The following is a 27,362-nucleotide window of genomic DNA, read 5'->3' as shown; positions in this document are numbered from 1 at the left end:
CTGTCCCAAAAATGAATAAACGTTGAAAAAAAAAAAAAAAAGAAAAGGAGAATTGAACATGAAAAGTAAGATAACCAGGTGAAAGATACCTAAATAATCAGAGGTCAGGTTAAATTTCCTTTGGCAGGTGTATGTTGGCTGTTTGATTTGGGGTAAAAGTCACCAAATAGCTCATCTGTGCTGGCCAGTATGATGGGCACTGGGAATATAAAGGTGTAAAAGACACAATCCCTTTTCTGGAATATCTTAATTTTGAATGACCAAAAATATCAGACAAATAACCTACTTCATATACCAACATTGGTGGAGTAAAGTGTACTTACTTTCACTTAAAAACTTCAGAATATTGAGTCATTTTATGATAAAAACGTGGCCTCACAGACTTTTGAAAAATACAATTTATTCAAGAACTTAAACAATGTAATAGATATATCTGGTTACTTAAAAACAATAATTTTAAGTATATCATAGAGATGCATATGATTAACATTTAGTGTTTTTCAGAGCGGATGATATAGATTCTGCGTTTATTTTTGTCTCCATAATAAAATTGGCAATGAAAGCATAAGAGACTCTTAAAAACTGAGAACAAACTGAGGGTTGATGGGGGGTGGGAGGGAGGGGAGGGTGGGTGATGGGTATTGAGGAGGGCATCTTTTGGGATGAGCACTGGGTGTTGTATGGAAACCAATTTGACAATAAACTTCATACATTGAAAAAAAAAGAAACTTGAAACAATATACAAAAAAAAAATAATAAAATTGGCAATGTAATGAAAGATTTATTATTGTTTATAATTGCTTACCCTCACACAGTAATTCTCAGCCTTTTTAATCTTATGTTCCACCAGCATTATAATCTAATAGATCTCAACAATTAAAAATTAAAAAGCCTACACTTTCAGAAAAAGTTGCATTTTATAAGTATTGTCATTAGTTTTATCATTTATTGTCAGTGTTAAGCCTAGGAAAAATTATAGTAGAATTAAGCCCTTAAAATAAGCAAAACTATTCCTTTAGTAGTTGAAAAATCTTATTATATGGTTGAGTATGAATTTTATTACCTTAGTAATGTAAAATGCAAAGATGTTTAATAAAAAAATATTGCTCTTTAATAGGCTTATATGAAATTCTATAACATCAGATAGATGAAGTAAAATAAAGATGGCATCCAGATATCAGGTGATTTGTAATGAAGTTCAGGAGTCACAAAAGGTATATCAAGAACACAATTGGTCAAAAGAATAAAGAAATAATAAAAGTCAAACAAATATGCCATAATAAGTAGGGTAATCGGAAAGCTGGACAAGAAAAACGTTTGTATACATGGGAAGAAAGTATTAGAAGAAATTTTGTCCAGGGTGATATGTATATCAAAAGTCATAGATCCCTGGAGAATAGGGTCAGAAGGACATAGTATACTACAAACATCAGGAAGAGTCAGGTATTGAAATTGTGATGTTAATCCTGTGTCCTATCTAGGCTCTAGTAGATTAAAGGATTTCTGAATTCACTGTGGTACTTGGATCCCATGGTACTTGGATGTCCTAAAATAAGTTGTGTCTCAGTGCTTTTAAAAAAAGTTTTAATTTGTTGGATATTCCTAATGATTTCAATTATATGTCTGAACTAAAATTTATTTCATTTCCTAATATAATAATGTTTTGCTTAAACTTAACTAAGTCTATAAAAAATCAGCAGTTTACAAACAATTAGAGGTAAAATTATTTACTTTACAAATACTGGATTTATTTTTCTTAATGTTTTGACTGTCTTTGTCATTTCATATATTTATATTATCTGCCTACCTATGTAGGTAGGTATCTGAAGTTTTGGGCATCTTCAAACAAATTTGGTGTTTTATTCCAGTTGTGAAATGGTCAGTCCAAATAGATTTGGTTGTCTTTTCACCAATAGCTTTAGTGTTTGAACTCATTGTTTGGAACCAGGGAAAATTATGTCTTTATGTAGCTCTTTAAAATGGATCCCTGTCTAAAATGAGACTTGGATTAAGGCCCTTGCTTCTCCCCAGAGGTCTCAGCTCTAAATATGAAGTTCTTTCTGTACTGAAAGTAGAAAAAATTAAATTTCAGGTTGTACCTCTTCTGAGGTTTCTTTAGCAATACCCTATTGAATATGTAATGATACAGAAGGAAATAAAATGCAGAAATGAAAGACCATAAAAAAGTATTTACACATAATGAGAAAAACATTCCATAGCATACTAAGTACCCTCCATTTCCCTTGAATGTTACCTCTTTCTTTATTTCTCGATCATTTCTCCAGTGGTAGCTATTTGAGTTATCCAACACAAGATCCACAGCTTTCCATAACATTAAGTTTAAGAGAGTTTAAATATGATATTCTCTGTACTAAAATACTCAGTTTGATCCTCTACTTTAATTAGAGCAAGGTGGTTATCCTTTACTCCTATAAACACTCCAGGGTCATTCTTACATTCAAATGAAACACATTTGGAAGACTTCCTATGAAGGCGGAAGAAGGCCTGGTCTGGCAATGGTTTTTCACATTTTTGTAGCTGAGGAAACAAGAAAGAAAGCAATCAGTACGTGAGTGGGAAATCCATAGTCAACCTCACCTCCCTGTGTTAGAAACTAAAGAGAAATAATTATAACTTGGTATTTCTAGCAAGGCTACTTACTAAGTAGGGGATGGGAATGGGGTAGGAAGAAGCTAGTAGAGGGCTGAAGTGGGGCAGATTTAATTTAATTTATTGATGGTCTACATACTTTGAGATACTTTGTAGCTTAGAATGACTGGATTTGGATACAGCAGCTCAGGATTTGTGCCCCACTTTTGCCATGTACTATCTCTGAGTCCTGTGCACATTGCTTTACCTCTCAAGCCTCAATTTTTTAGCCTAATCTGTTTTCTACATGTGAGTGATATAAATGATTATTATTTCAGGCCAGTAAGTGTTGGGAATGGTTTGTTATACAGTAATATCTGACAAAAACAATAATTCCATCATAGAATTACTACAAGAATTAAAGGAGACTGCTTGTAAAACATTTAGCATGGTATTTGGCATATAATAGAGTTCTGTATGGGTTAGCTCTTACTACTGAGTAATTATATATGCCAAACACTGTTATATACATTGAGGAGCATTTGTTAAGGAAGATGTGGGGTACCATCCAGGATTTATGTTAATACCTTACATGGCTGTATTAGTTAGATTTATAATTTTGTATTTATGTAATTTGTCATCTATATTATACTCTTATGTTTTCTTCCTGGTCTATATCTTTGGCTTGTTTGTTCCTCAAAATGTTTATAACTCTTCATCATGACCAATATTATACTAACATTTACTAACTGAAAAAGACTGAGTAGTGAATCCTATGATTAGAATGTAGATTATTATTTATAATGATAATTGTAAATCTTGGCAGATGGAAATATTTATGACTTTCCCTTTAGCAGGCTTGGAGTGTAAAATTACTTTTGCATTTGCCTAAGAAAACTATTTTATTAAGAAATGCTTCCTTGAAAAACAAAGTAGTTCCTAAAGCTGAGTAGATAGAATTTCAGATCATTCTACATAGTAGCACTTTTCAAACTTTAATGCACATATGAGTCTCCTGGAGATTTGTTAAAACACTGATTCGCATTCAGTTCTGAGGAAGCCTGAAATTCTGCATTTCTAACAAATTCGCAGCTGATTCTGCACTACTGGCAGAGCCCAGACTTTCAGTAGCAAGGCTATACATGCCATTTCCCTCCCTTCCCTATTCCAGAAGCAAGTTATTAGTAGTAACTGTGTTTTATGTACAATAGCAGAAACAAAACTTTTTCCTTGAACTGTGCCAAACACCCAAATCTGCACAAAAGAGTGGAGTCAATTATGACAGTTAAGTGCATATTTCTATTACCTCCACAGAGTGTTCTTTGTTATTGGCATGCAGCAGGACGTCTTTGTCTTTTGTAGGACTCAGATTTACCAATAACGTATGGCCATCATCAGCATCACCTTGCAATTAAAAAAATATGTAAATTAAAAATAATAAATTAATTTAAAAATCTAAATTATAAAGCTAAGAATTGAACAAGTAAGTTCAATTTAATGAAATGAATTTAACACCTAGGAAAAGAATCCAAGATGTGATGTAAAATAATTGCTTCATTAACCAACATGTCTTATAGAAGTATTTGTACCCAAATGAAACTAAAAAGTCACCGGATAACTTGGGGGTAATGTTAAGCTTCTAAAGAGTCATTGGACAATTTGGGGGTATTTTTAAGCTCCTTAGTTTTCTTATTTGGTTTCTAATTGTAGAATTATGACTCTATTGGTTATTTGTCTGGGTGTCAGCTTCCCTGTCTCCATGTAAAGCCACTGATAGTTTTCCTTCAATATCCCAACTACTCTCCTTGTGTAATAGAACATTTCCCAGTCTGTTTTCTTGTAACTAAGTGTAGCAATGTGACTAAGTTTTGACCAATGTGAGGTGAATGGAAGTGTCACGTGCAACTTCAAGGTTTTGTCCTTAAAGGGAAAGATAATTCATGCATCTGTCTTCCACTGTCCTGCTGATTGGGCATTGCTGAGGTAGCAAGTAATCTTGAACCATGTAAATGTTGGCAGAGTGACAAAGAGAGAAGGATCCTGGTCCCCACACAACTTGTTGAGCAGCACTGCCATTCTCGTCCTGGCTAAGATAGAAATGAAGTTTTGTGTAGCTTAAACCACTATTATTCTGGATCTTTTTTAAATGTAAACCTTCATCCTAGTTATTAAAATGCAAATGGATGGGATGGAATAAATCTTCTAAGAATCTAAGAGATAACCATGAATGTGGGCTGAAGAGAATCTTCTGAGACTGCCTTCCTTTTTTATGGGGCATTTTTGGATTTGTCCTTGCCCCAAATTCAAGAATTCAAGTACTACAGCTACCTAGTCTTCCAAATTACCTGTTTCACGTGAGGGAGGTTGGAAATCATAATAACGGAATAACACCTTATCTGAAAGAGAATGCATAAAATCCCTTCAGTGAGATACAATTTTATCAAAATGTTTCAGTTTTAACAAATACATAACGTCAGACAATATCCTCTTTTATTATACATCAATTAAAGAAATTTTGTGATTTTAAGGAAGGTCTCAAAAATGTATGAATATCCTCTGATGAATTCTCTAACACAGTTATTATTAAAATATTTAACAAATTGTCCATAACACTGGTATATTCTCTTATTTGAGATTGTACTTTGGTGATATTGATAGGACTGGAAAGATATAGCAGGTAATTAGCAGTAGCAAATATATGTGGTCTGTTCATCCATTTTTTTAAAGTTTTTTTTATTTTGAGAGAGAGAGAGCACAAGTTGGGGAGGGGCAGAAAGAGAGAGAGAGAGAAAGAGAATCCCAAGCTGACCTGTGCTGTCAGTATAGAGCCTGACATGGGGCTCAATCCCATGAACGCTGAGATCATGACCTAAGCCGAAACCAAGAGTTGGATGCTTAACTGACTGAGCCACCCAGGAATCCCTCTTCCATCTTTCACAACAGATACCGCTTCTCAATATCAGCATCCTTTCCTATTAAATCCTCACTAAGCTTCTGAATTCTCTTCAACTTAGTGATATTTAGGCATGTCTGCCAATGTATTGGAGTTAGCACACAGTATGAAATCTATGTGTCATGTCTGAAGTAATACATTATTTATGGCTTGGTAAATTTATTTTTTACTTTACTAGTCATCATTATATCGTTATAGACAAAAGGAAATATTCTACCTTTCTCTTGGTCTTTTCCCAAGTCTTCTACATAGATCTCATAACTTCCATCCTCAAAAACGAAAGTAATAGATTGATCATTGTATGTGCTCAGGGAAGCAGAATATTCTGTAACAAGTGAAAAGCTTGCCATTAAAAATTCAAAATATCTTGTTCCCATGAACAATCCTCAGCAATTAAAAAAAACCACTTTGTTTAAGGTTTTTGTTTTTGTTTTTCCAATTTGAGCTGTACTTTGTCCACCATTGTTGGATAGATAAAAGCCTTTGGTGCAAGCTTAACATAGCTCAAAGGTGGAGGTATGTCGCTTGAATGGGATTAAAGATTCTGGTCTCCTTCATGAGGACTATAGGAGGTCATGTTAGTGTGCTTATGGGAGGATTTGATGGAGAGAAGTAAGCTGGAAAAGTGACAGACTTTTCCGACTTCCTTGTTTCTTATGGTCAAGGGGATTGTGGACAAGAAAGGACTGTATTTTGAGAGACATGGTTAAATGAATACCCATCTGTAAGGTGTGGAGACCCATTCTGTCTTCTGGCTAAATAACAGAGACATTTACAGCAGCACTCTCAACTTTTAAAACAATGTCCCAGCACACATAGAAAATGATAGTATTTCTATGGCACGCTGGGATAAACTGGTGTAGAATTAGGACCTATGTTGGTCCTTGAAGAAAAAAAATCATTACATTTTCTTTATATTATAGAATTGTGCTAAGAGAAATAATATACAAAATAGAAGAATGTTAAATATTGAATGTGTATATGAATTTCTGAAGTAAAATTATTTAAAAGTCTTTATTTAAATTTTAGTTAGTTAACATACAATGCAATATTGGGTTCAGGAGTAGAATTCAGTGATTCATCACTTACATACAATACCCAATGCTCTTCACAACAAGTGCCCTCCTTAGTACCCATCACTCATCTAGACCATTTCACACCCACCTCTCTCCATCAACCCACAGTTTGTTGTCTATTATTAAGAGTTTCTTCTGGTTTGTTTCCCTTTCTTCTCTTACCCCCTATGTTCATCTGTCTTATTTCTTAAATTCCACATATGAGTAGAGTCATATGGTTTTTGTCTTTCATTTATTGACTTATTTTGCTTAGCATAAATTCTTAATGAGAAACTTCAGTATGTTTCTGGAAACTTAAGATATTTATATCAGGATTTATGCTTGAAATGGCAATATGCCATTCCTAGTCAAGTTTTCTTAATGATCTCCTCATTTCTTGATAGTTACCATCAACTTGGGGTTTACTTGCACAAGTAGGTGATACAACCTAAAACCAATTTAACAACTATTTAAAATGTTTATAAGCTGAAATTATATTTTAAAAATATAATAGTTCTTCATTTTCTTTCATTGTCAAAATGTTGAAATTTGGGGAGGAAATGTGTTTTTTTTTTCCCTGAAGGATTATGTATTTTCCCCAGGAATAATGTATATGGGATTCCAACCCATGACAAGCATTTCAAAATAATGATGGAGGGCTAACTATAGAATGCACATATATTGTTAGAGCAGCTACACTGTGACTAGTTTGGATACCACTAAATGGGTACAATGACAGCAAATGGACAGAAGTTTCTGTTACACAAGTAGGCATGGACTTGAAGCTGTTTCCTGAAGTGGCACTTGCCATGGTCCTGTGTCTTACCTCCCTCCTCACACCCACACCATGCCCATCACCAGGCATACCTTGGATACTTGGAACATCAGTTCTTCCAAAGCATTTCTGGACCATAGGCACACCAAAGGCTAAGCCCTCCACAGGCCGTTCCAGCTGCTGATGACGGGCAGTGAATACTAGATGTTCTTTATACTTTCCAGCTGTAGGATAAGGAGTGGATTGTCAGTACCCACTCTGCCCAAACTCCTTACCCCCACTTTGAGGATTCTGAGTCAAAGCTGCTTGCTGACAGTGATGACTGACCCCAGGGCTTTAGCCACCCCACAGTCTGAAGGGATCAATATTTCCTGGCACACTTATACCACAGTAGGGTACACTCATTGGAGTCCAGATGGGAGAAAACTAGTGACCCATGGTCTCAACACCCAAAAAAAAAAAAAAAAAAAAACAACTGCTATTAACATTTTAGTTTAATACCTTTAGATGAAAAAAAAATGTAAAATACTGTAAATATATTTATAATTTAATATCCTCTGTTTTCACTTATTATGACTATTTCTACCATGCTATAAAACTCTTTATATGTCCTTTTAAAAATGGCTAGAAAATAGTTCAGCATCCTTACTATTTTTCAGAAGGAAAATTTGGTCGAGGGAAAAAATTATATATCTAAGATGTGGTAAATGAAGGCTAATAGATGCTCATTACTATATTGAAAAATTACCAGGAAATGTAGTTTCCCCTTACCTCTTCTTGTTGAATGTCTTTTGGTGGTTTCTTTCTTAAAATAACAGGCTGTCTTTTTTATAAGGCCAGAACGTAGCTGCATAAAGTACATTTGGCAAACTTCTTCAGCCTTCTGCTGGGATTCTAAACAATTGAAAAATTTTGATACTGTTTCATTCCATCCATATTTATCTTTTTACAAACCCTGAGCATAGCAGTCCACGAAAGCAACTAAAGATCCACAGTATCTTATCAGAAAGCTTGGGGCCAATTGTGTTTCAAAATTCAGAGTTTTTATTTAAAAAAATTTTTAATGTTTATTTTTGAAGGTTAGAGAGGCAGAGCATGAGCAGGGGAAGAGCAGAGAGAAAAGGAGACACAGATTCTGAAGCAGGTTCCAGGCTCTGAGCTGTCAGCCCAGGACCTGACATGGGGCTCAAACTCACAAACCATGAGATTATGACTTGAGCCGAAGTCAGACGCTTAACCGACTGAACCACCTAGGTGCCCCCAAATTCAGAGTTTTTTTAGATTTTAGAGTTATCAGGTAGAGTATATGCTGTATATATGTAGTACTCCCAGCAGAGACTAGGGAAGCACTCATAACCAAATATTAATTCATGATTTAAAGTGAAATATAGGAAAATTCATATAAAGTGAAATAAATAAAGACTTCATGTTGGTTCAGGTCAGGATTTAATTGTCACATGAGTTCAGATTGTATTTTATTACCAAATGAGTTATGAAAAATTTTAGGTCCTTAGAAAAAAAATTTGGTTTTCAGAATTCCATATAAGGGAGTGTGGATCTACATCAAGCATATATCAATCTTTGCCTAACTTTTGTGATCACATGAAATCTATAATCTTCTTTTACTTATCTAGAATGCACTTTTAATAATTTTAGAAGAATGGCTATAGTCTGTAGAGGTTATTGATACTAAAAATAAGTGACCCATGTCTTCAAGCTTTTTTCCTTTATTTTCTTCTAAGAGTTTCATGTCTAACATTTAAGTCTTTAATCCATTTCAGGTCAGTTTTTGTGAGTTCTTTTACATGCGGATACCCAGTTTTCCCAACACCATTTATTGAAGAGACCATCTTTTCTCCTTTGAGTATTTTTTTGCTCCCTTCTCAAATGTTAGCATGTCTACAGTGGGCCAAGCACTGTGCTAGTAATTTTACTTACTGTTTCATTTAATCCTTTACAATAATATTACAAGGAAGTTATTCTCCTCATTTTCCAAATGATGATCAGAGGCTCTGAAAACTCTTAAGAGGACTCTGATACTTATCAGCAGGAGGAATTAGTGAGTCATGAAAAAATATGAATGACAAATTTGGCTTTTGCTGGTTATTTTTTAAGCAGTAAAGGGAATCCCCCCACAACACACACACACACACACACACACACACACACACACACACAGCTCCAGGGCACAGCTCTTCACTTTCCTGGTATTTCTCTTTCTTTTATTTTATCTTAGAATTAGGGGCAGATTCTTGTCTGATTTGTTGCAATGAAAGAATAGCTATTGGTCTTCCCAGAGGCCAAACTGTTTCCAAGAGTGCATGTTGTGAACCTTTGGAAGGCATCAAGTTACCTTTATGAGGAGTCTGGGAAAGACAAGCTGGTGGACTCTGGGTCTCTCTAAGGAGATACTCTATTTGGATTAGAAGACAGTTGTTGGTTTCATTCACCCATTCCAAACGAAAACAAAACCAAAGAGCAACTCAGCTGCTATCTATATCCACATCTCAACACTAGATTAGTGTGATCTTGGCCAAGCATCTTAACCTCATTGGTCCTTGGGTCATGTGCCAAATCTGTCTCAGAAAATTGCTAAGAGGTTTAGGTGAAATGACTAAGTAAAGCCCAGTTCCTGGCCCATCATGGATTTTCAAACACACTTGCCCAAGGTTACAGATCTGGTGAGAAGTTGTAACTCAAGTATGTCTAGCATCGAAGCTACTCTTTCCATCCACTTCCATCTAAGAAAATGCTACACTGCAATTTTAGGAACTAACATAATACAAATCCAAATTAAGTCAAAGTAAAAAATTTAATCACCTATTTAGTAATTCTTTCATTTAGTCAAAGAAAAAGTCCCAAATAAAAAATTAAATTTTCTACTTGTAAATTCATAAAAGGTTTTTCAGAGTCAAGTGGAAAAGAAAGTTGTAACACTTGAGTCATGGCATCTCAACTTTTAGTGTTTTGGTAAATGAATTATCAAGCAATTTGTATCAATACAGCCAAATTTCAATTATTCAGTGATTCAGAAAATGAAAATTATGATTTTAGGATCCATTCTATGATATATATTTTTTAATGTTTGCTTATTTATTTTGAGAGAGAGAGAGAGTGAGTGGGAGAGGGGCAGAAAGAGAGAGGGAGAGGGAGAATCCCAAGTAGTCTCCATACTCAGCTTGGTGCCCAATGTGGGGCTTGATCTCATGAAACATGAGATCATTATTGAGCTAAAATCAAGAGTCAGACACTTAACAGACTGAGCCACCCAGGCACCCCTCCTCCTTTTAATTCTCTAGAAGATTTGTCTTCCTGATATACTTTTGAAAGTTAAGTAAACTTTTGTAACTTACTATTTTGAATTATCTATATCTTACCTCCAATTCAGATGGGCATCTGCCTTTAGGTATCTTCAACACTCTGAATGGGGCAAGACCACTTAATTATACTAACATCTACATTGGAACTCCCTAACATTGCATCAAATTTATAAATATCAACTGTAGTATCACATTTACGTAATGCTTTTACAATTGCAAGGATAATTTATAAACCTATGCCAATGCCAGCATTGAACTTAGTTTCCTGATGACTAATTTAATAAAATACTTTATTAAATGTTTCACATTGTCTCTCCAGAACTAAAAGGCATAAGATGATACTGAAGGCATGCTCATTCTTTACATGCTTATCTTTATGTTATATTCAGAATCCCATTGGACATAACTGACAGGCATGTCTAACATTGAGAGTGGACCCTGTAGGGAGCAGGATGTGGGTCTTAGGTAGTTAGAAGTAACAGTCATGATATTGAGGAAGTATGGGTGTAGAAGAGAGGAGCTAAAGATATTGATGTAGAGGCTATCATCTAGTGGGACGAACACTAGTATAATTTATTGAGGGGTGACTACATTTGAAATATTGAAGACGGAGCACCTGGGTGGCTCAGTCTGTTAAGCATCTGACTTCAGCTCAGGTCATGATCTCACCATTCGTGGGTTTGAGCCCCGCATCCAGCTCTGTGCTGAGAGCTCAGAGCCTGCTTCAGATTCCGTTTCCTTCTCTCTCTGCCCCTCCCCTGTTCGTGCTGTCTCTGTCTCTCTCTCTCCCTCTCCTTCTCTCTCTCTCTCACAAAATAAATAAACTTAAAAAATTCTTTGAAGTATTGAAGATAATTTACATTGGGAGAATTTGTAAGAAGGTATACTTTCGTGTTCAGGGCAGCTGAAAGTATGGTTGTGAGGGTTGTGTTCTCAGACGGGAAGCACAAAGCTGGCATGGCCTTGGGGACTCTGTGGGAGAGAGTTCTCTGCTGGGGTCAAAAGGCCAACTCAAGCTTATGTAAGGGCTGTTGCCACTTCCTATGTCTCTATCCTGCCTGATGTATGAGGGCAGTGTCTCAGATGGTTTTTAAAGAAATTCTCATAAGTAATTTCATCATAGCAACATGATGAAATCCTTCACGCATTTCTGGTGAGTAAATGGGAAGGGGCTTGGAAATCTTTCTGTACTTCTGTCACTAAGAGAGCCAGACTATGGCTGACAGGAACTACATAAGTGAATCACTCATCTTTCATTTCTTCCCGAAACACCTATTTCACCAAAGTCTCTCCTCACTGCTTACTACCCTTGATTTATCTGTGGCATTTGACTTTGGCAACCACATCCTTCTCTGAAACTCTTTCTTTTCTTATTGTCATGTCACCAGTCTTCTTATGTTCTCCTTTTTTCTCTCTGATCATCCATCTCTGCTTCTTTGTTGGTTTCCTCCTTGTCTGACTGCTTCTAAAATATTGGTGTTCCTCAAAATTTGTCCTTTGCCTTTCCTCTCACTCTAAACTTTCTTTCTGGGCAAGCCTGCTCCAATGACATCTTTTTATACACTGATGACTCCCCAAACTGTAACTGTCCCTTAGTTCTGTCTCCTGAGTTTCCTATCTGTTGCTCTTTCTTCACAGGTTATTTTGACTTAAGTTATCCTACAGCATTTCTGTATCTATCTATGTAGAGCCACCAGAATTCTAGACATCTCTACCTGGATGACCAACACCTACTCCAAATTCAAATATACTCATAAAAAAATCAACCCTTCGTTATCTTTTTCTACCCAAAATATATTCCTCCAGAAATCCTATCTTGAAAAACAGTACCACTTTATACCATTGTCTGCTCATTCTTAAATCATCCTGAAAGCTCAGAATCATCTATTTTACCATCTCTGTCCATGCCTCAATTTATGTGGTCTTTCATTAAATCTTATTGATTTCACTTTCTGAATGTATCTGAAATTTAGTTCTTCCTTCCTATTCTGTTGTTTTAGGTTAGGCCCTCATCGTCAGTCCCCTAGATGAATGCAGTGGACTTCTAACCCATTTTTGTTTCTATTCTTGCCCCTTCACTCTATATGCCACCATCAATGTGATTGATCTCTCTAAAATAAAAATATCCAGTGCCTGGGTGGCTCAGTTGGTTGAGCATCTGACTCTTGATTTCAGCTCAGGTTATGATCCCAGGATTGTGGGAGCATCATGCTCCACATTGAGCATGGAGCCTGCTTGAGATTCTCTCTCTCTCTCTCTCTCTCTCTCTGTCTCCCTCCTCTGCTCATGCACCCTCCTTCTGCCTCCTTCCTCTGCTCATGCACTCTCTCTACCTTAAAAAAAAATCTTGCTATTCCCCAATTAAATGTTTTCAATGGTTTCTTACTGTCCATAGGATAAAGTTGAGCTCCATCACTGTAACAGAAGATATTCCATGGACATAACTCAAATTAAAGGGTGTGACCTCTACTCGCTTCTATTGCCAATTATTGCCATGTAGGGATATGGACCCAGTGTTGCTAGATTTTCAGATTTTTCAAGATATGGAGATTTTTATGCACAATCTTCTAATTTTTAAATGTTTCCTCAATTAAAAAACAACAATATACTGTTCAGGCCAGATAAAATACTTCTGCTGGATGGATCTGTCCCATGGCTCTCATACTGTGACTGGTGGCTAAATTCACTAGGAAGCTGGATTGTCAGGACAGAGAAAGTGTTGATGAATGTAGGGGAGAAGTAGCAGAGGAAAATGGCCTGACTCTACAAGTAGTTTCCTTGAAACTAAGAAGGAAATGAGTTTGGGGAGGGGCTTTTCTCTAGCTCATTAAGTCCTGTATCTTATTGGTACTAGGGATGAAATACTTTAGTGGTGACCAAACTCATATGGAACCTGATTGTATGTATACCTCTAGCCGATAGATATTGAGTTTTCTGGCTTTGTGATTGTATCAGATCCTGCTAGTCCAAAGGAGAAGGAACAAAAATGAGCTTTCTTGCTTTGTTGCATGGAGGCTCAAAGCAGTTAATTTAGAAAAATAAGATACAATATTACTTGCACCTTGAGTTTTGAGAAGTGCACCTGCCACACACTTTATAGATATCTGTTGAAATTTTATCCAACAGTGTCTAAATAATGAAAATCTTAGTGTTAAACTGAGCAATATTATTGGAAAAGAAGATCTGTTAAGGGACAATAAGAATAATGTGCTGTATTCCAAAGCCGTATACATGATTTGGGGATTATCTTTATCATGTTTCTCTAAATGGTATAAGTAAGCTGTTAGGGCCACTGCACCCTTAAAGGAGAGGCTACATTTTAATTTTTGCATCAATGCCAGCAACTCTGGCATAAACTCCAGACTGCTCCTCCACTCCAGTATCTATAAAGTGGCCACATCTCCTGGTGTACAAAGAAAACACATTCTTTATTAAGAGGAGGACATAGAGTCAGTTCCACTGAGTCACTGTTTCTACACAGAGAGTTTTGATTCAGACACAAATAAAAGGATTAACTTAACTGCGATTTCTGGCCATTCAGAAACTACAACTAAATTAATGTTTTCCTTGGTTACTAAAAACAGCATGGGTGGGCCACAGCTCTAGGGAAGACAGAAAACGATATTCTTTACCACTGCTCTCTTCTAGCCTTAACGATGTTCAAAGAGATGAAGAGAACAGAGAACAAAGATATGCCAGTCCTCAGTATCATTCTTCATCCTCTATTTTCTCTCCAGTCTTGCCAGACTTCTATTAACTTTCTTTGGTGTTACCTCTTTTGTATGAAAAACATGAGTGTAAATTTGCATAATTCTTTCCTAGGATGACTTTCAGGATCAAAGATATTAGCTCTTTCATCTTAAAACTATGGCCTTTATTTACCCTTCAATTTATGCCAATTCCTTTGAGTTTTCAATTGGATAGACTTGAGCATCATTTGATCAACTCCACTTTATTTGGGGCATGTATTATTCAAATATCTTCACTTATTATTCTCTCCCTTATCAGAAGTTGCAAGTCAAGACCACAGTACACCAAAGGTGTTTTATACATAATAAATGTTTGTTGAATGAAAGAAAATCAGTTTAAAATTTTATTGATCTGGGAAAAAGATTTTGGGTTAGGTAGAAAGAGGTGTGGGTAGAAAGAAGGGATTGATATTAAGGGTTATTCATGTTTATCACTATTAGCAGGTTTAAATTACCTAAACCATTCTTGTCCTGGTATGTATCAAATAAGCAAAAGTTGGCTATATATCGTTTGTCTAAAACCAAAGACTGCTGTATTACAAACTTATGAGCCATCCTTCCTAATTTCAGCTCTTGTATTCTTAGTAGCTTTTGGCAAGATATCATGTATGAACATCAGAATCATAAAGATTTGATAACAGATGAATATAGTGTGTAAAACAATCAGAAATGCTTAAGTTCTTACTTCCCAACTTGGGAGATTTTACCAAAGCCTTGCCTGCTGAGCTGTTCATCTTTGCTGGGGAGATTTTGGTGGTTGAATACTCCATTTTAGTCTTCATTTTTCAGGCTTCTGTAGGTTAAAATGTAATATTAGTTCAATTGTCTCAACTTGAAAATAAACAGAAACAACTGTGGCAAGCTCAATATTAATAACAGCCACATAAGGAAAGTAATTATTTCAATAATATTTGAACATAGTTTTCTGAAAATATATCTATATTGGAATATAGTCAGAGGACAAAAAGAACTGCAAAGAAATCTTAAACTTTACTTACTGGGCTTTTTGTTGGTGGTATTACTGATTTTGGAATTCTGAAACAGTTTTTTCTATACTATAGAACAAATAAGTAGATATGTTAATGTTACAGGATTTTTACCGCAGGGGAAAGGAGATACAAATATAAAATATAAGAAGCCAAAGGAAAATCTCTGTTCTGTTAAATCTGAATCAGCAGTATCAGTATGCCCATCTTAGTTTCTAAACAGTTTTTACACTAAAAGGAACCAGAACTCTAGATATGGGTTGGGAATGTAGAAGTGAATATGGAATATTCAGTAATGCCAAAAAGCCATGTGTCATTCAAAAATTTGTGAGGCTGTGTCAAAAGGACACAGGAGTCCCCTCAAAGGGTTTCCCACTGGCCAAATTTGGCATAATCTGAGCATCAAAAAGAAAAATGAAGGCAATTTACTATAAAGCATTTAATGCAAAAAGAAACCCACCAGTCTTGCATTTCTCAAGAATGAATGAATGAGGGATTTATTCATTATAGAAAGAATGGTAGAATTAGAAAAACAACAGTCTTGTAGCCCCCAATTTAATACTTGATTCAGGCAAGGATCATCAATGGTTGCTGCACCTTGACTATCAAACTGGGTGGCAATATCTTACTGAAAGAATATTGTGTTCTCTATTATAAATTGCAGAAAAACTCAAATTCTTTCAGTAAGGTACCACAGACTGGCTTCATTATCAAGGTAAGGCAGTGGTGCTGTGATTTGTGGAGAGAGCAGCATTTCTCCAGCTTTAAATTTTTCCTTATATTGCCTGAAACTCTGCTAATAGTTATTTATACTTGTATTAAGCATTGCCCTCTTTTTCCTAGATTACAAAAAAAAAATCAGTTTATTCCAGGAGTGGTTATTATTTAAATCCCTTAGAAATTTTATATGAATCTGTTCTTCTAGCAGGGTAAGGAATGAGCATTGGGTTTCTGAATTAGAGGACTCCTTGGAAGATAAACTTCATACAACTTTGTTTTTGTCTCTGGACTTCACATAGATTGAAATTCCATTGTTTTTGTTGTTGTTGTTATTGTTTAGATGGATAACATTACATGCAACCATCTTATTTACACTGGGTTTCATGAGCAAAATTCTTCAATGGTAAGAACACTTAGAAGCAGAGAATCTTTGATATCATTTTCCTGAGCCCCTAAAACAATGGATGAGTAGGCTAAGACTGAAAGATTAAGTGGCTTGCCCAGGATCACAAAAGAAAAACTGGGACCAGAATCTAGTTTCCTGATTTCCTTCTTTATGCCAGAGTTTCCCACCCTATCTCCTCTCTTCCTCCTCCAAATGTAAGAAGAAAATAATCAAAACTGGGAATTTAGTTTCAAATGCTTGGCCAGTTGTCCAACTTCTTTGAAAATAATAAATTTCTAAATATGGTAGTTAATTTGTAATCATAACATGTGGAATAGTTTGGTATTATTGTAGTTAAATTTTAAATTTATAGAAAATAGTTCAAATAATACCTTGCACACAGTAGGTGTGCAGACAATACTGATAAAATGAAAATTATAACACTCGTTTTTAAGTTTGTTTCCTTTTTTATCCAAGCATCCTTACATTCCAGGAAAAAAAAACTACTCCTGGATGGACATAAAAAAAAAAAAATAAAACCCAAAACAAATTGTTTCAAGTAAATGTAGGAAATGTCCCTATTTATATTCCACCTCTTGTGAAGTCAGAACCACATTACCAGAGTGAAGAGGTAAGCAGTCTTTCATTGAAGATTCATAGGTACTTTAGTTTAATTATTTTGGGTAATTATTTGATCTTGTAACTTCCCCCACCACCTCTATTAACAACCCTGTTAACATGGACTATCTATTAGCATGGGCTAATTTGAGATAGCATACTTGGAGGAACTCAGCTTTAAACCAAAATTAGCTTTCTGATTTAAGCAACATAGATAAGCAACTGATATACCAAATTTACAATGCAGTCATTGACACAGAGAAAGTTAGCTGCTTTTTAAGAATCAAATGGTAAGTCAAAAGCATAGTCAGGAAATATTTTCAAATCCTATTCAAAAAGAAAAAAAAGCATTTCTTTAAACAACCTACATATCTTTACTCTGAAAAATACAAGCATTCTTTTCACCTTTTTTTCAGACTTAAAATTTACTCTTTATCTTCCTATTTTAAAATCAGAAATATTTCAGAAAATATAGCAATATAAACATCATTGGTTCTTTCATGCTGCCTTTCCCAAAAACATAAGCAAATATTCTTATACACCGGTTATGATAACTCACCTTAGTTATAAACGTGAAGGGCTGCTCTCAAATGATGAAGTTTCTTGTCATCAACATTTGGTAGTAGTTGATGCAGTTATATTTCAACTCCACTTATATATACACACTTGGATTAAGCAACATTGGGTGACAGCTTTTGATGAATGAGGCAGTGTAAATAGTGCTAGTTGAATGGGTTAGAATGAGTGGGAGTATATTTTATTCCCACAGCCAAATCCTAAACACAACTTTTAGATTATTTTAACTGCAGCAATTTCAATGAGTTATACTCAGTTAATCATTAATTTTTATGAAACCTCTAAGACATGGACTCTAGGTACTGTTTATTGCTCAATGTAGATCATACACGGGCACAGATTGTTTCATTGCCTTTCTCTTTTCTTTTGGGAAGTTGAAAACTTTAGGTAATTTTTTTTCTGATTATAAAAATGATGTACATGCTCTCAGAAGATAGGTAAATGATAGGAAAGCGTATATGCTGTATTTCTTGACATTCTTTTTCCAATGTAGAAATACTATGCATATCTATTTTTTCATAAAAATAGAATCTTACAGAAAAATAGAATCTTCCACAAATTTTATTTTATAAGCTGCTTTTTTGATTTTTCAATAATACTATATCATGAATACATGTCAGAAATATTCTTTTACAGGAAGTATTATAATTAGCATTCAATTATATAAATATCCCATAACCAATCTTTTATTAACACTTTGGTTGTTTCTATTTTTTCCCCTTTCTTTTCTTCTTTTCTAATATCACCAATGTTGCAGCTGACATCTGTGTGTGTGTGTTTGTGTGTGTGTGTGTGTGTTGTGATTCTTGGTAAACCTTTGTACGTTCATTGGTAGCACAAATTCCTCGTACTGGGATTGCTGAATCAAAGGGTTCTTGCATCTTACATGTTGATAGATATTTTCCCATTGAATTCCAAATTTTTTCAACAATCCAAGTAAATGCCTTTTCATCATTGTCTTAGCAGCAATGGTGTCATCACCTGTAAGATATTTGCCTTTCTAGTGGAATTTAAGAAACAAAACAAACGAGCAAAGGGGAAAAAAAGAGAGAGAGGCAAACCAAGAAATAGACCCTTAACTATAGAAAACAAACCGATGGTTACCAGAGGGGAGGTGGGAGAGGGAATGGGTGAAATATGTGATAGGGATTAAGGAGTGCACTTGAGATCATTTCCAGTGCTATATGGAAGTGTTGAATCACTATATTGTACACCTGAAACTAATATTACACTGCATGTTAACTAACTGGATTTTAAATAAAAACTTAAAAAAATATTTGCTTGTCTAAAGAAAGGAAAATATTTCATGGTTTTGAATTTTATTTAGTGAAATTAAGCAACTTAACAAAATGTATTTGTTATTGGGGTGCCTGGGTGGCTCAGTCATTTAAGCATAGACTTTAACTCAGGTCATGATCTCATGGTGAGTGAATTTGAACCCTGTGAGTCTGAGTCCGCTGTCAGCACAGAGCCCACTTTAGATCCTCTGTCTGCCTCTCACTCTGCTCCTCCCCCACTCACACCCATGTGTACTCTCTCTCTCTTTCTCTCTCTCTCTCTCTCAAAAATAAATATTTAAAAATCTATTTGTCCTCAATTTCTGTCAATTATTGATTTATATGAATCCTTTGTAAAATAAGAAATGAAAGCCTTATCTCTGTGTGAGTTGAAATTTTTTCCATTTTTTGCTGTACATAAATTTTCAAATCTTATGTGGTCAAATTTAATCACTGTTTTAGAATTCCTGGATTTTGCATCCTGCTTCAAAATACTTCCCGTCTTCTAAACTTATAAATAAATTTATTATACCATTTCCTAAAATTATATCGTTTACTACTTAACACCTAAATCTTTGATACACTATTACTTTTACTATGAAAAATAAGGTATTTTTTTTCCTACAGTGCTTATCTCCAACCTCACATGTAATCCAATTTAGACAAAGTGATGTTTCATGTGTTATGTTGGAACTAACATGCAAAAGGCTATGAATGCAGAAATAAGGAGTTTGAATTTTATCCCATAGCCAACAGGAATCTTCTAAAAGTTTTTTTTAAATAAGTGAGAAGTGTTATAAAAACTGTGTTTTATGATTATATTATAAAAACTGTAATTTTATGGTTGTGTCTGGAGGAATGAAAGAAGAAAAGACAGGAAACAAGGTCAGTCAGGAGGCCAATTAAAATAGCCCAGGCAAAAAGCAGTGAGGGCAGGGTCAGGGCAATGTTAGTGAGGCCAGTAAGGAGGGGATGAAGGTCATACGTCCTTAAATATTAGAGTGATAAAAGGCCCCAGAGATCCCTGTTCTAGCTCCACTAAGTCACTTAGCTTCTTAGTGACTGAGTCAGGATTAAAACCCAAGTTTCACTCTCAGTTCAGGGTTGTGTCCACTACAGAGCCTCCATAGCTCTTTTTGGATGTGTTTGTATCAGCTCTGGACTGGGGTAGCGGGGAGGCAAAGGGAATTGAAGGGGGTGCCCGTGGTTCATGGTAGGAAACTCAAGTGGGGAGTCCATTGTCAAGCACAGGTAATGACTATAATGTGGGGCAGATGGAGTTTGAGATACTTGAGGAGCACTTACATGGAAATTTCAGCACTGAGCTGGAATTAGGTTGTGGGTGGGTAGGGGAGGCCAGAATTAGCTGTGTGGATTTGTTCGTTACAGCATGAGAGTTGATGATGTAGGAGCAAATGAGAATGTCTCAGCTGAATGTGGAACAGGAAGCAGGCTATGTCTAGATGGAACTATAGGAAATCTTACATTTAAAGAGTAAGAGAAGATAAGGAGTTAGAAAAGACTAGGAAGAGAACCAGAAAAAAAGAGGTCATATATTATGAAGACTAAGAGAGAAGACCATCTCAAAAAGCAACATTTGGTGATGAGCACTACAGTGACCCAGCTGGGGATTAGAGACCTTTTAGAGAGACCATTAAGCGTGGGACTCTCCAAGAAACTGCAGTGGATTGCATAGTGTAGAGGAGGAACTGAGACTTTTTCAAGAAATACAGTAATGAAAGGGAAACAAAGAGACAATGGAATCTTGCCAGAGTAGCATGGAGAAGAGAAAATACTGCTTACTAGTTAGACAATCTTGGGCAAGTTGCTCAATATTTCTAAACTCTCAATTTCTTCATCATAATAATTTTCTTCATAATAATTTGAACTCAGTGGGTCATTGTGAGAATTATATGAGAAGGTATATTTTAAGTAGTTGGGACAGTACCTGGCACATAGTGGGAACTTAATACTTGTTATTATTATTATTGATGTTTTTTATTGGAATATGGGACTCTTGGGCATGTTACAATGCAAAGAGAAAATGAAAATGAAAGAGAGAAATGAAAAGGAGAAAACTGATATAATAAAGTCCCAGAAGAAACAGAGTGAAAGGAGGGAGCAATAGTGGAGGGGTTGGCTTTGAAAAGGAGGAGGCATTCTTCTTTCTGTAGTAGAGGAGGAAAAGCAAAAGAATGGTAGAGATGTAAAGTTTTAAGGGACAAGAACTTGACGGTCTTGTAAAAATGGCTTGAATCTTCAGAAAGTAAGTTGTGAGGAGAGTTACAGAAATTAAGAGAAATAAGTATGTGTTTTAATTTCTGAGGATGAGTAGGAAAAGTCTGAAACAGTTCCTTAGAGAATGTAAAAAAGAATTTACTAAGAAATGGGGAACCACTGTTCATGGATATCGAGTTTCAGTTTTAGAAGATGAAAAATGTTTTGGAGATGGATTGTGGTAATGGTTACTCAGCAATATGAATGTACTTCATGCTACTGCACTGTATACATAGAATGGTTAAAATGGTAAAGTTTACCACAATTTAAAAAGTGATTTTACAAAGAATTTAAAAATTGGAGTGGGAGAAGTAGAAAGACTGGAGGTTGTTTGTAAACTGAGGAATTTGGGGGAATTCCGAGGAATGTTCTCTATCTTGGAGATTGCAAAGTTCTGATGATAATGGTAGTCAAGATTAGCTTTTGCAGGTGAACTGTAGAAGAATATTAAAGACTCATCAAAACAGGCACTGGAGTCACCAAAGGTGACCTCAATAGAAGCCCCATCAAACAGAAAAGGACATTAGGGTCTCTATCAACCTGAATGGAAAGGAATTAACATAAGTAGTTAGGTAGTTGGACCCATGGTGAGGGTTAGCAAGAGCAGTAAAAAATAAGAAATGTGTCACTTCTCTATTGTCCCTGGGAGATGGGCACACAAAGAAAGGGTGTGGGTTTTGAGAATAGTGGTGTCACCAAGGGAAGCTGCATTTTAGTTAATAAAGGAAAATAGAAGGACCTTTTTAAGGAAAAAAAGGAGGGAGATGACATTCCAGAGGAAATGACACACATTTAAATTATGAAAGAAAAAAAAAACCCAAACAACATGAAAGAAGATTTTAATCTATCAAGAAATAATATCTTGCATGGAAATTCATTAGTTGGTGATTCACATCTGAGCAACAACAAAAATGTATGAAGTGTAGTCATTTCCCAAACTGCAGTGTTATGTTTGTCTCTTTGCCTGGCAAAGTCTTCCAGAAAGTTACACATTCAACAAATATCAAGTGCCCATTACTTGCCAAGGACTATGAATTCCAACCCCATTAACCCATGGGACACTGCATGAAAATTTTCATTTCACTGTGTCTTCTTATCTACATCTGATCAACTGGAAAATCATTTATTGAATTACCAACCACCTCTCATATGTCAGGCAATGCCCTTTGATAAGCAATTTCCTTTTTTTAAAATACCAATACCCTTTATAATGTTAAGTTGGCTGTTGGCTTTTCTTTCCTGATTGTGAATTTTACTTGTAAAATAAATTCATTTGATTAGATTGATTTCTTGTGAAGAGGCTTGTCATTAACATGTAGAGTTTATAAGAAATTTTTATTAAAAATACATGTTAATTATGGAAATTTTGGAATACAAAATATAAAGTTCAACATTTGATGCCCTAGAAGGAGCTAAATGCTTTGGGGGAAAAAAAAAGTCTTGGGACATCTGGGTGGCTCAGTGGGTTAAGTGTCCAACTTAGGCTCAGGTCATGATCTCTTGGTTCTTGAGTTTGAGCCCCACATCAGGCTCTGTGCTAACAGCTCAGAGCCTGGAGCCTGCTTTGGATTCTGTGTCTCCTATTCTCTCTGCCCCTCCCCTGCTCTCACTCTGTCTCTTTCTCTCAAAAATAAATAATTTTTTTAAAGAAAGAAAGAAAAGAAACATGCCTAGTAATCATTGTAAAGAAATTCTGCCCTCCTAATATCCCAAGAAAAGTCCCAAATGATGTTGGATTTGTACATGTCTATACTATACCACAGAGTGCTGCTGAGTAATCATAACAACAGTAATAACTCAAACACTTGTCTAGTGCTGCGTTAGGTGCTAAGGTATAGCAGTGAACAAAACAAAGTTTTTCCTGCCTCCTGCAGTTCACTCTCTTTTGGAGAAATAGATGTTGAACAAATAATCATGCAAATAAATCATTTATTTTATTTTATTTTTTAAAGTTTATTTTTATTTTGAGAGACCGAGAGAGAGAAAGAGAGAGAAAAAGAGAGTGTGTGCACAAGCGGGGGAGGGGTAGATAGAAGGAGATATAGAATTCCAAGCAGGCTCTATACTGTCAGTGGGGCTCGAACTCATGAATGGTGGTATCATGACCCCACAAATAAATCATTTATAAACAGTGATAAATAAGAACTAGGCTGGTAAAGAAGATAAACAGTAGTATTAAAGTAGTGTGGTCACAGAAAGTGGCATTTATGTTGCACTCCAAGGGTGTGAAGAATATATGGAAGGGAGGGGACAGAGAGTACTTTCTGGGCAGAGAAAACCCCAGGGTCAAAGGGTCTTACAGAATTTGTCATATTTGGAAATGAGAGGGCTAGTATGGTTGGAGCACAGTGGACAATGAGGAGAGTATAATGTAATGGTGTTGGCAGTAGAAGAGGACAGAAGCCAGGTAGGGCTAAGCCCTGGAGACCAGAAGGAGGAGCTTGGATTTTATTCAAAATTCAGTGGAAAGCCAATGAAGGGTTTTTAAGTAATATGGGATGTGACTTGGTTTTCATTTTTTAAAGACTGCTTTGGCTGTCATATAAGGAATAGATGGAGGGTAGGAAGAGGAAAGAAATGAAATCAGCAAGGAGTCTGCATTAGTTCAAGCTCTTAATGGTGGTGGTGATGATAATGGTGATGGCACTTACAGTGTCTTGGGCATCTTCTGTGGGCCAGATGCTTTACATATGTTATCTCTAATTGTTACCATGACCCTGGTATTTGAGTGCCATTTTAAAATTTAGGAAATAGAGACTCAAAGAGATTGTGTTGCAAAAGACCACATAGCTAGAAAGTAGCAAAGCTAGGATCTGAACTTAAGTCCATCTGGTTCTTTCTCTTATTCCATGGGAACCGTTGGTAAAATGAGGTGAAATTAAATTTTGGGGTTTTAAATTCCATTCACCACCTTGTAAAGCTTACATACTTTTGCATGAGCAGAAGATCTATGAAGGTATAGAGGGGTCATCAAAACTCTTGTTGGGTACTAGAAAATTACTGGAAGAAGACAGTGCCCCACAACTTGTCTTGGCTGGTAGGAGGGACAGGAAATGGGGAGAATGATTAAGTTTGACAATGCTATATGATTTCATTCTGGGAGATTTCACAGGGGAGCAGGAGGGAGAGGGTGAGATGGGAGGGTGATCACATTATCCTCTGTTCCCTTGGGTATAGTGGTTTCACTTCTTTCTTGGGGGAGGTCAGAAAAAGTGATGTCGCAGAAGGGGAGGTTGAAATTTGGGGAACAATGAGATAGCATTGTCCTTGTTCAAACTGAATCACTTCCTGTCCCTGACTCCCTGGCACTCTGAAAGTTTCTACACGCCTCTTACCTGGACCCAGGAGAGAACATTTCTCCCAAGGAGAGGAAACACTACAAAGAAATTTGTCAAATCAGTATATGATTCAAGCAGAACTCCTTGTGACGGGAGGGGAGGGATGTTGAGATTTTAGGAAAACTTTCTTTTGTTCTTTACTTAGCATTTGTAAAGCACTTCTATGCTTTCCCACAGTATTCCTGGATGCATTCTTACCCAGTCATTTTTATTCACTGACACTACCTACCCCTTCAACCTTTGTAGCCTCACACAACAGTAACCCCCCTACTCCCACACAGACACACTGTACATTTTATACCCATTGGACTGCTTACTATTCTTCAATTCACCACACACTTGTATACCTCCATGCCTTTGTACAAGCTGTTCCTCTTCCTAGAGATGCCTCTTCCTCTTTGCCTGGGAAGCTTCTATTTAACCCTTAGAGCCCAGTTCAAATGCCTTCATTTCCCTAACCACCCACAATCAAACAGAATTTATCGCTTCCTTTTCTTACTTGCTTATCATATCCAACTAAATTAGTTTTCCTATATCCTCTGCTGGAATACTAGCTCCTTAGAAATAAGGGTTGTACCTTAGTCATCTTTGTTTCCCAAGCAGTTATTGATAGCAGGCACTCAGTAAATGTGTGATCTGTCCTTGCAAAAACCCGAAAAAATAGGTAAGGCAGGTATTACCCACTGAAGAGATGTGGAGATCTTGTCCAAATCCCAAACATCTACTGAGTGGTAGAGCTGGAACTGTGAGTTGAACAGGATAGAATTGGCACTACTACATTTTGACCTACAAAGATGACAGTTTTATATGACTCAGTCTAATGAAACCCAGGTCTTCTTGTTCTTGGGTCAATGCTCTTTCTAAAGCATTCAAAGAAGCTGACTTTCTGTTTGGTCTATGGCCCTGTGGTTTTAGTGTGGCCAAACATTTCGAATTGTTCAGTTCAATGTATTGTTTTTATGCCCCTCCAGTGACCCTCCCCATGTCTCACATACTTTGGAGATCTAGCTACGTGTTGAACCAAATCTTTAACAATTTTTGAAGAAACAGAAGAAGAATGACCTCCATTCCTAAGCTTACATTCAAGATTTGCTCCCTCTCTGCAGGGCTCTTCAGCTCTCTCGGTCTTAGTTTCCTCTTCTCAAAAATGAAGAGGGTGCATGAAAGCCAGTGTCTTCCTATCCCTTTGACTCCTTCCTGTGCTCCTATACAGGATTCCACTTCAGCCTCTTCCTTCTCCTTTCCCTGGGCCTGCTTCTTCAATACCAGCAGCTGCACCAGGCCATTACCCACCCAAAAGATGTCAGCCTCAGAAAACTGCACAAGTTCTGCTTCAGCCCTGTACCCTCCTCTTCTCCTTCCACTACCTTACAGCAAATAGCATAATGGGGTTAGACAAGGGGGCAATTAACTAACCTGGGGTCATGTCCTGGCAAAGGCAGATCTGAAATCCAGTTAAGCCATTGATTTGGGTACATTGTGTCTTAGGGCAAAATTATAGGGAAAGAGGAAGTCTATAGAGTCTGTAGTATATATTTTCTTTTTTTTTTTTATGGATTCAGGAAGCTTTTAAGTGTAGAGGAAAGCAATGTATGGGAAAGAAACAACATGGAACAAATACGTCTTTGGTTTTAGTTAATTCTGAGGTTTAAAGTTGAGATCTTTTTTTGTTTACTTAAAAAAAATTTAAGTAAAGCTGGACAAATAATATACAAACTATGAATTTTGTAAAAATTTAGTGGAGCATAAAAAATGCAATAGGAGTATGCAGAGTTAAAAGTTCTGTGTTTTTAGAAATTTACCCTTGTATAGTGTTTACTATGTGCTAAGTATTGTACTACATGCTTTATATAGTTAACTAATTCAATTATCATAGCAATCTTGTCAAAAGTGTACTGTTATTTTCCCTATTTTACAGGTGATGAAACTGGGGCACAGAAGGGTCAAGTAAGTTGCCCAAGGTCCCTTGGCTAAAACCTGAAGCAAATGTTTTCAGAATTCATGAGGGGCTCTAGAAAGGCATTTCTTTTGGATCTCACATCTTCCCCCCGATCCCTCACACCAGAGCAGAAACTCCTTACCCATAGTTGGTTTCTGCTTAAAGTATACTTGGTCAAGAATATTTTGCTACAAGAAAACAAATTAAGGGAGTGAGAATATGGCCTAAATCCATAACACCTGGATTATTTAACCCTGTAAAGGGAGAGTGAGACTAAAGTCCAATTCATATACCATCATTGGTGGTCTTGTTGGTGAGGAGATTTAGCAACATCATGAGAAGAAACCATTATACTTTAAGGCTGGAAGAGGGAATTTTCAAAACTTTTTCATGAGTAGAAACCTTGTCTGAAAAAGAAATATTGCTTAGAAACCCCAAAAGGATTTGACAAATCAGTAATTTACTAATATAAATGTTGTTCATATGTTTAAATTTTTAATATTTGCTCATTATAATGTTAACTAACCAGAGACTTCTCTTTTCAGCATGATGGTGGATTAGTTATTATGACCAATCCTCCTTACTAAAACTACTAAAATGTTGAAAGAAATATTTAAAAAATCTTTCAAACTCATTTGTTGAACTGGAATGAAAGTAAAGAATGTATAGTGTTCAAAATACTGGGAGACAAGAAACCTTGGCTTTTTCCTAAAGTCATCTACTATATTCTAGAGACAGGTTAGACAACTACATGAAGTTCAGGGCCCAGGAGATAAAGTCCAGGATATGCCTAAAATGGGGATCC

At 36.1% G+C, this 27,362-nt stretch overlaps 1 protein-coding gene across 10 annotated transcripts in view; it reads right to left on the bottom strand.

The window, feature by feature from the left end:
- Window positions 1–380: 380 nt before the first annotated feature.
- Window positions 381–27,362, bottom strand: part of IL33 (interleukin 33) — a 38,320-nt gene continuing 11,338 nt past the window's right edge. For 2 of the 10 annotated variants that reach the window (XM_045467457.1, XM_045467455.1), the window contains 8 exons: window positions 15,440–15,496; window positions 15,127–15,234; window positions 8,144–8,266; window positions 7,465–7,596; window positions 5,760–5,867; window positions 4,935–4,985; window positions 3,896–3,993; window positions 381–2,538 (listed from right to left, as the gene is read on the bottom strand). In XM_045467457.1, the coding sequence (XP_045323413.1) occupies window positions 2,341–2,538; window positions 3,896–3,993; window positions 4,935–4,985; window positions 5,760–5,867; window positions 7,465–7,596; window positions 8,144–8,266; window positions 15,127–15,223 (807 nt within the window). In that variant the 5' untranslated portion in view covers window positions 15,224–15,234; window positions 15,440–15,496 and the 3' untranslated portion in view covers window positions 381–2,340. Of the gene's footprint in view, window positions 2,539–3,895; window positions 3,994–4,934; window positions 4,986–5,759; window positions 5,868–7,464; window positions 7,597–8,143; window positions 8,267–15,126; window positions 15,235–15,439; window positions 15,497–17,709; window positions 27,189–27,362 lie in introns of those variants that run through there. The other 8 variants (XM_045467456.1, XM_045467461.1, XM_045467458.1 and 5 more) reach the window with 7 other exon arrangements.

This window comes from Leopardus geoffroyi, chromosome D4, assembly GCF_018350155.1.
Source record: "Leopardus geoffroyi isolate Oge1 chromosome D4, O.geoffroyi_Oge1_pat1.0, whole genome shotgun sequence".
NCBI classification, from domain to species: Eukaryota; Metazoa; Chordata; class Mammalia; order Carnivora; family Felidae; genus Leopardus; species Leopardus geoffroyi.
Note: the sequence above shows the minus strand (reverse complement) of the source record. Positions and strands in the feature narration are given on the sequence as shown.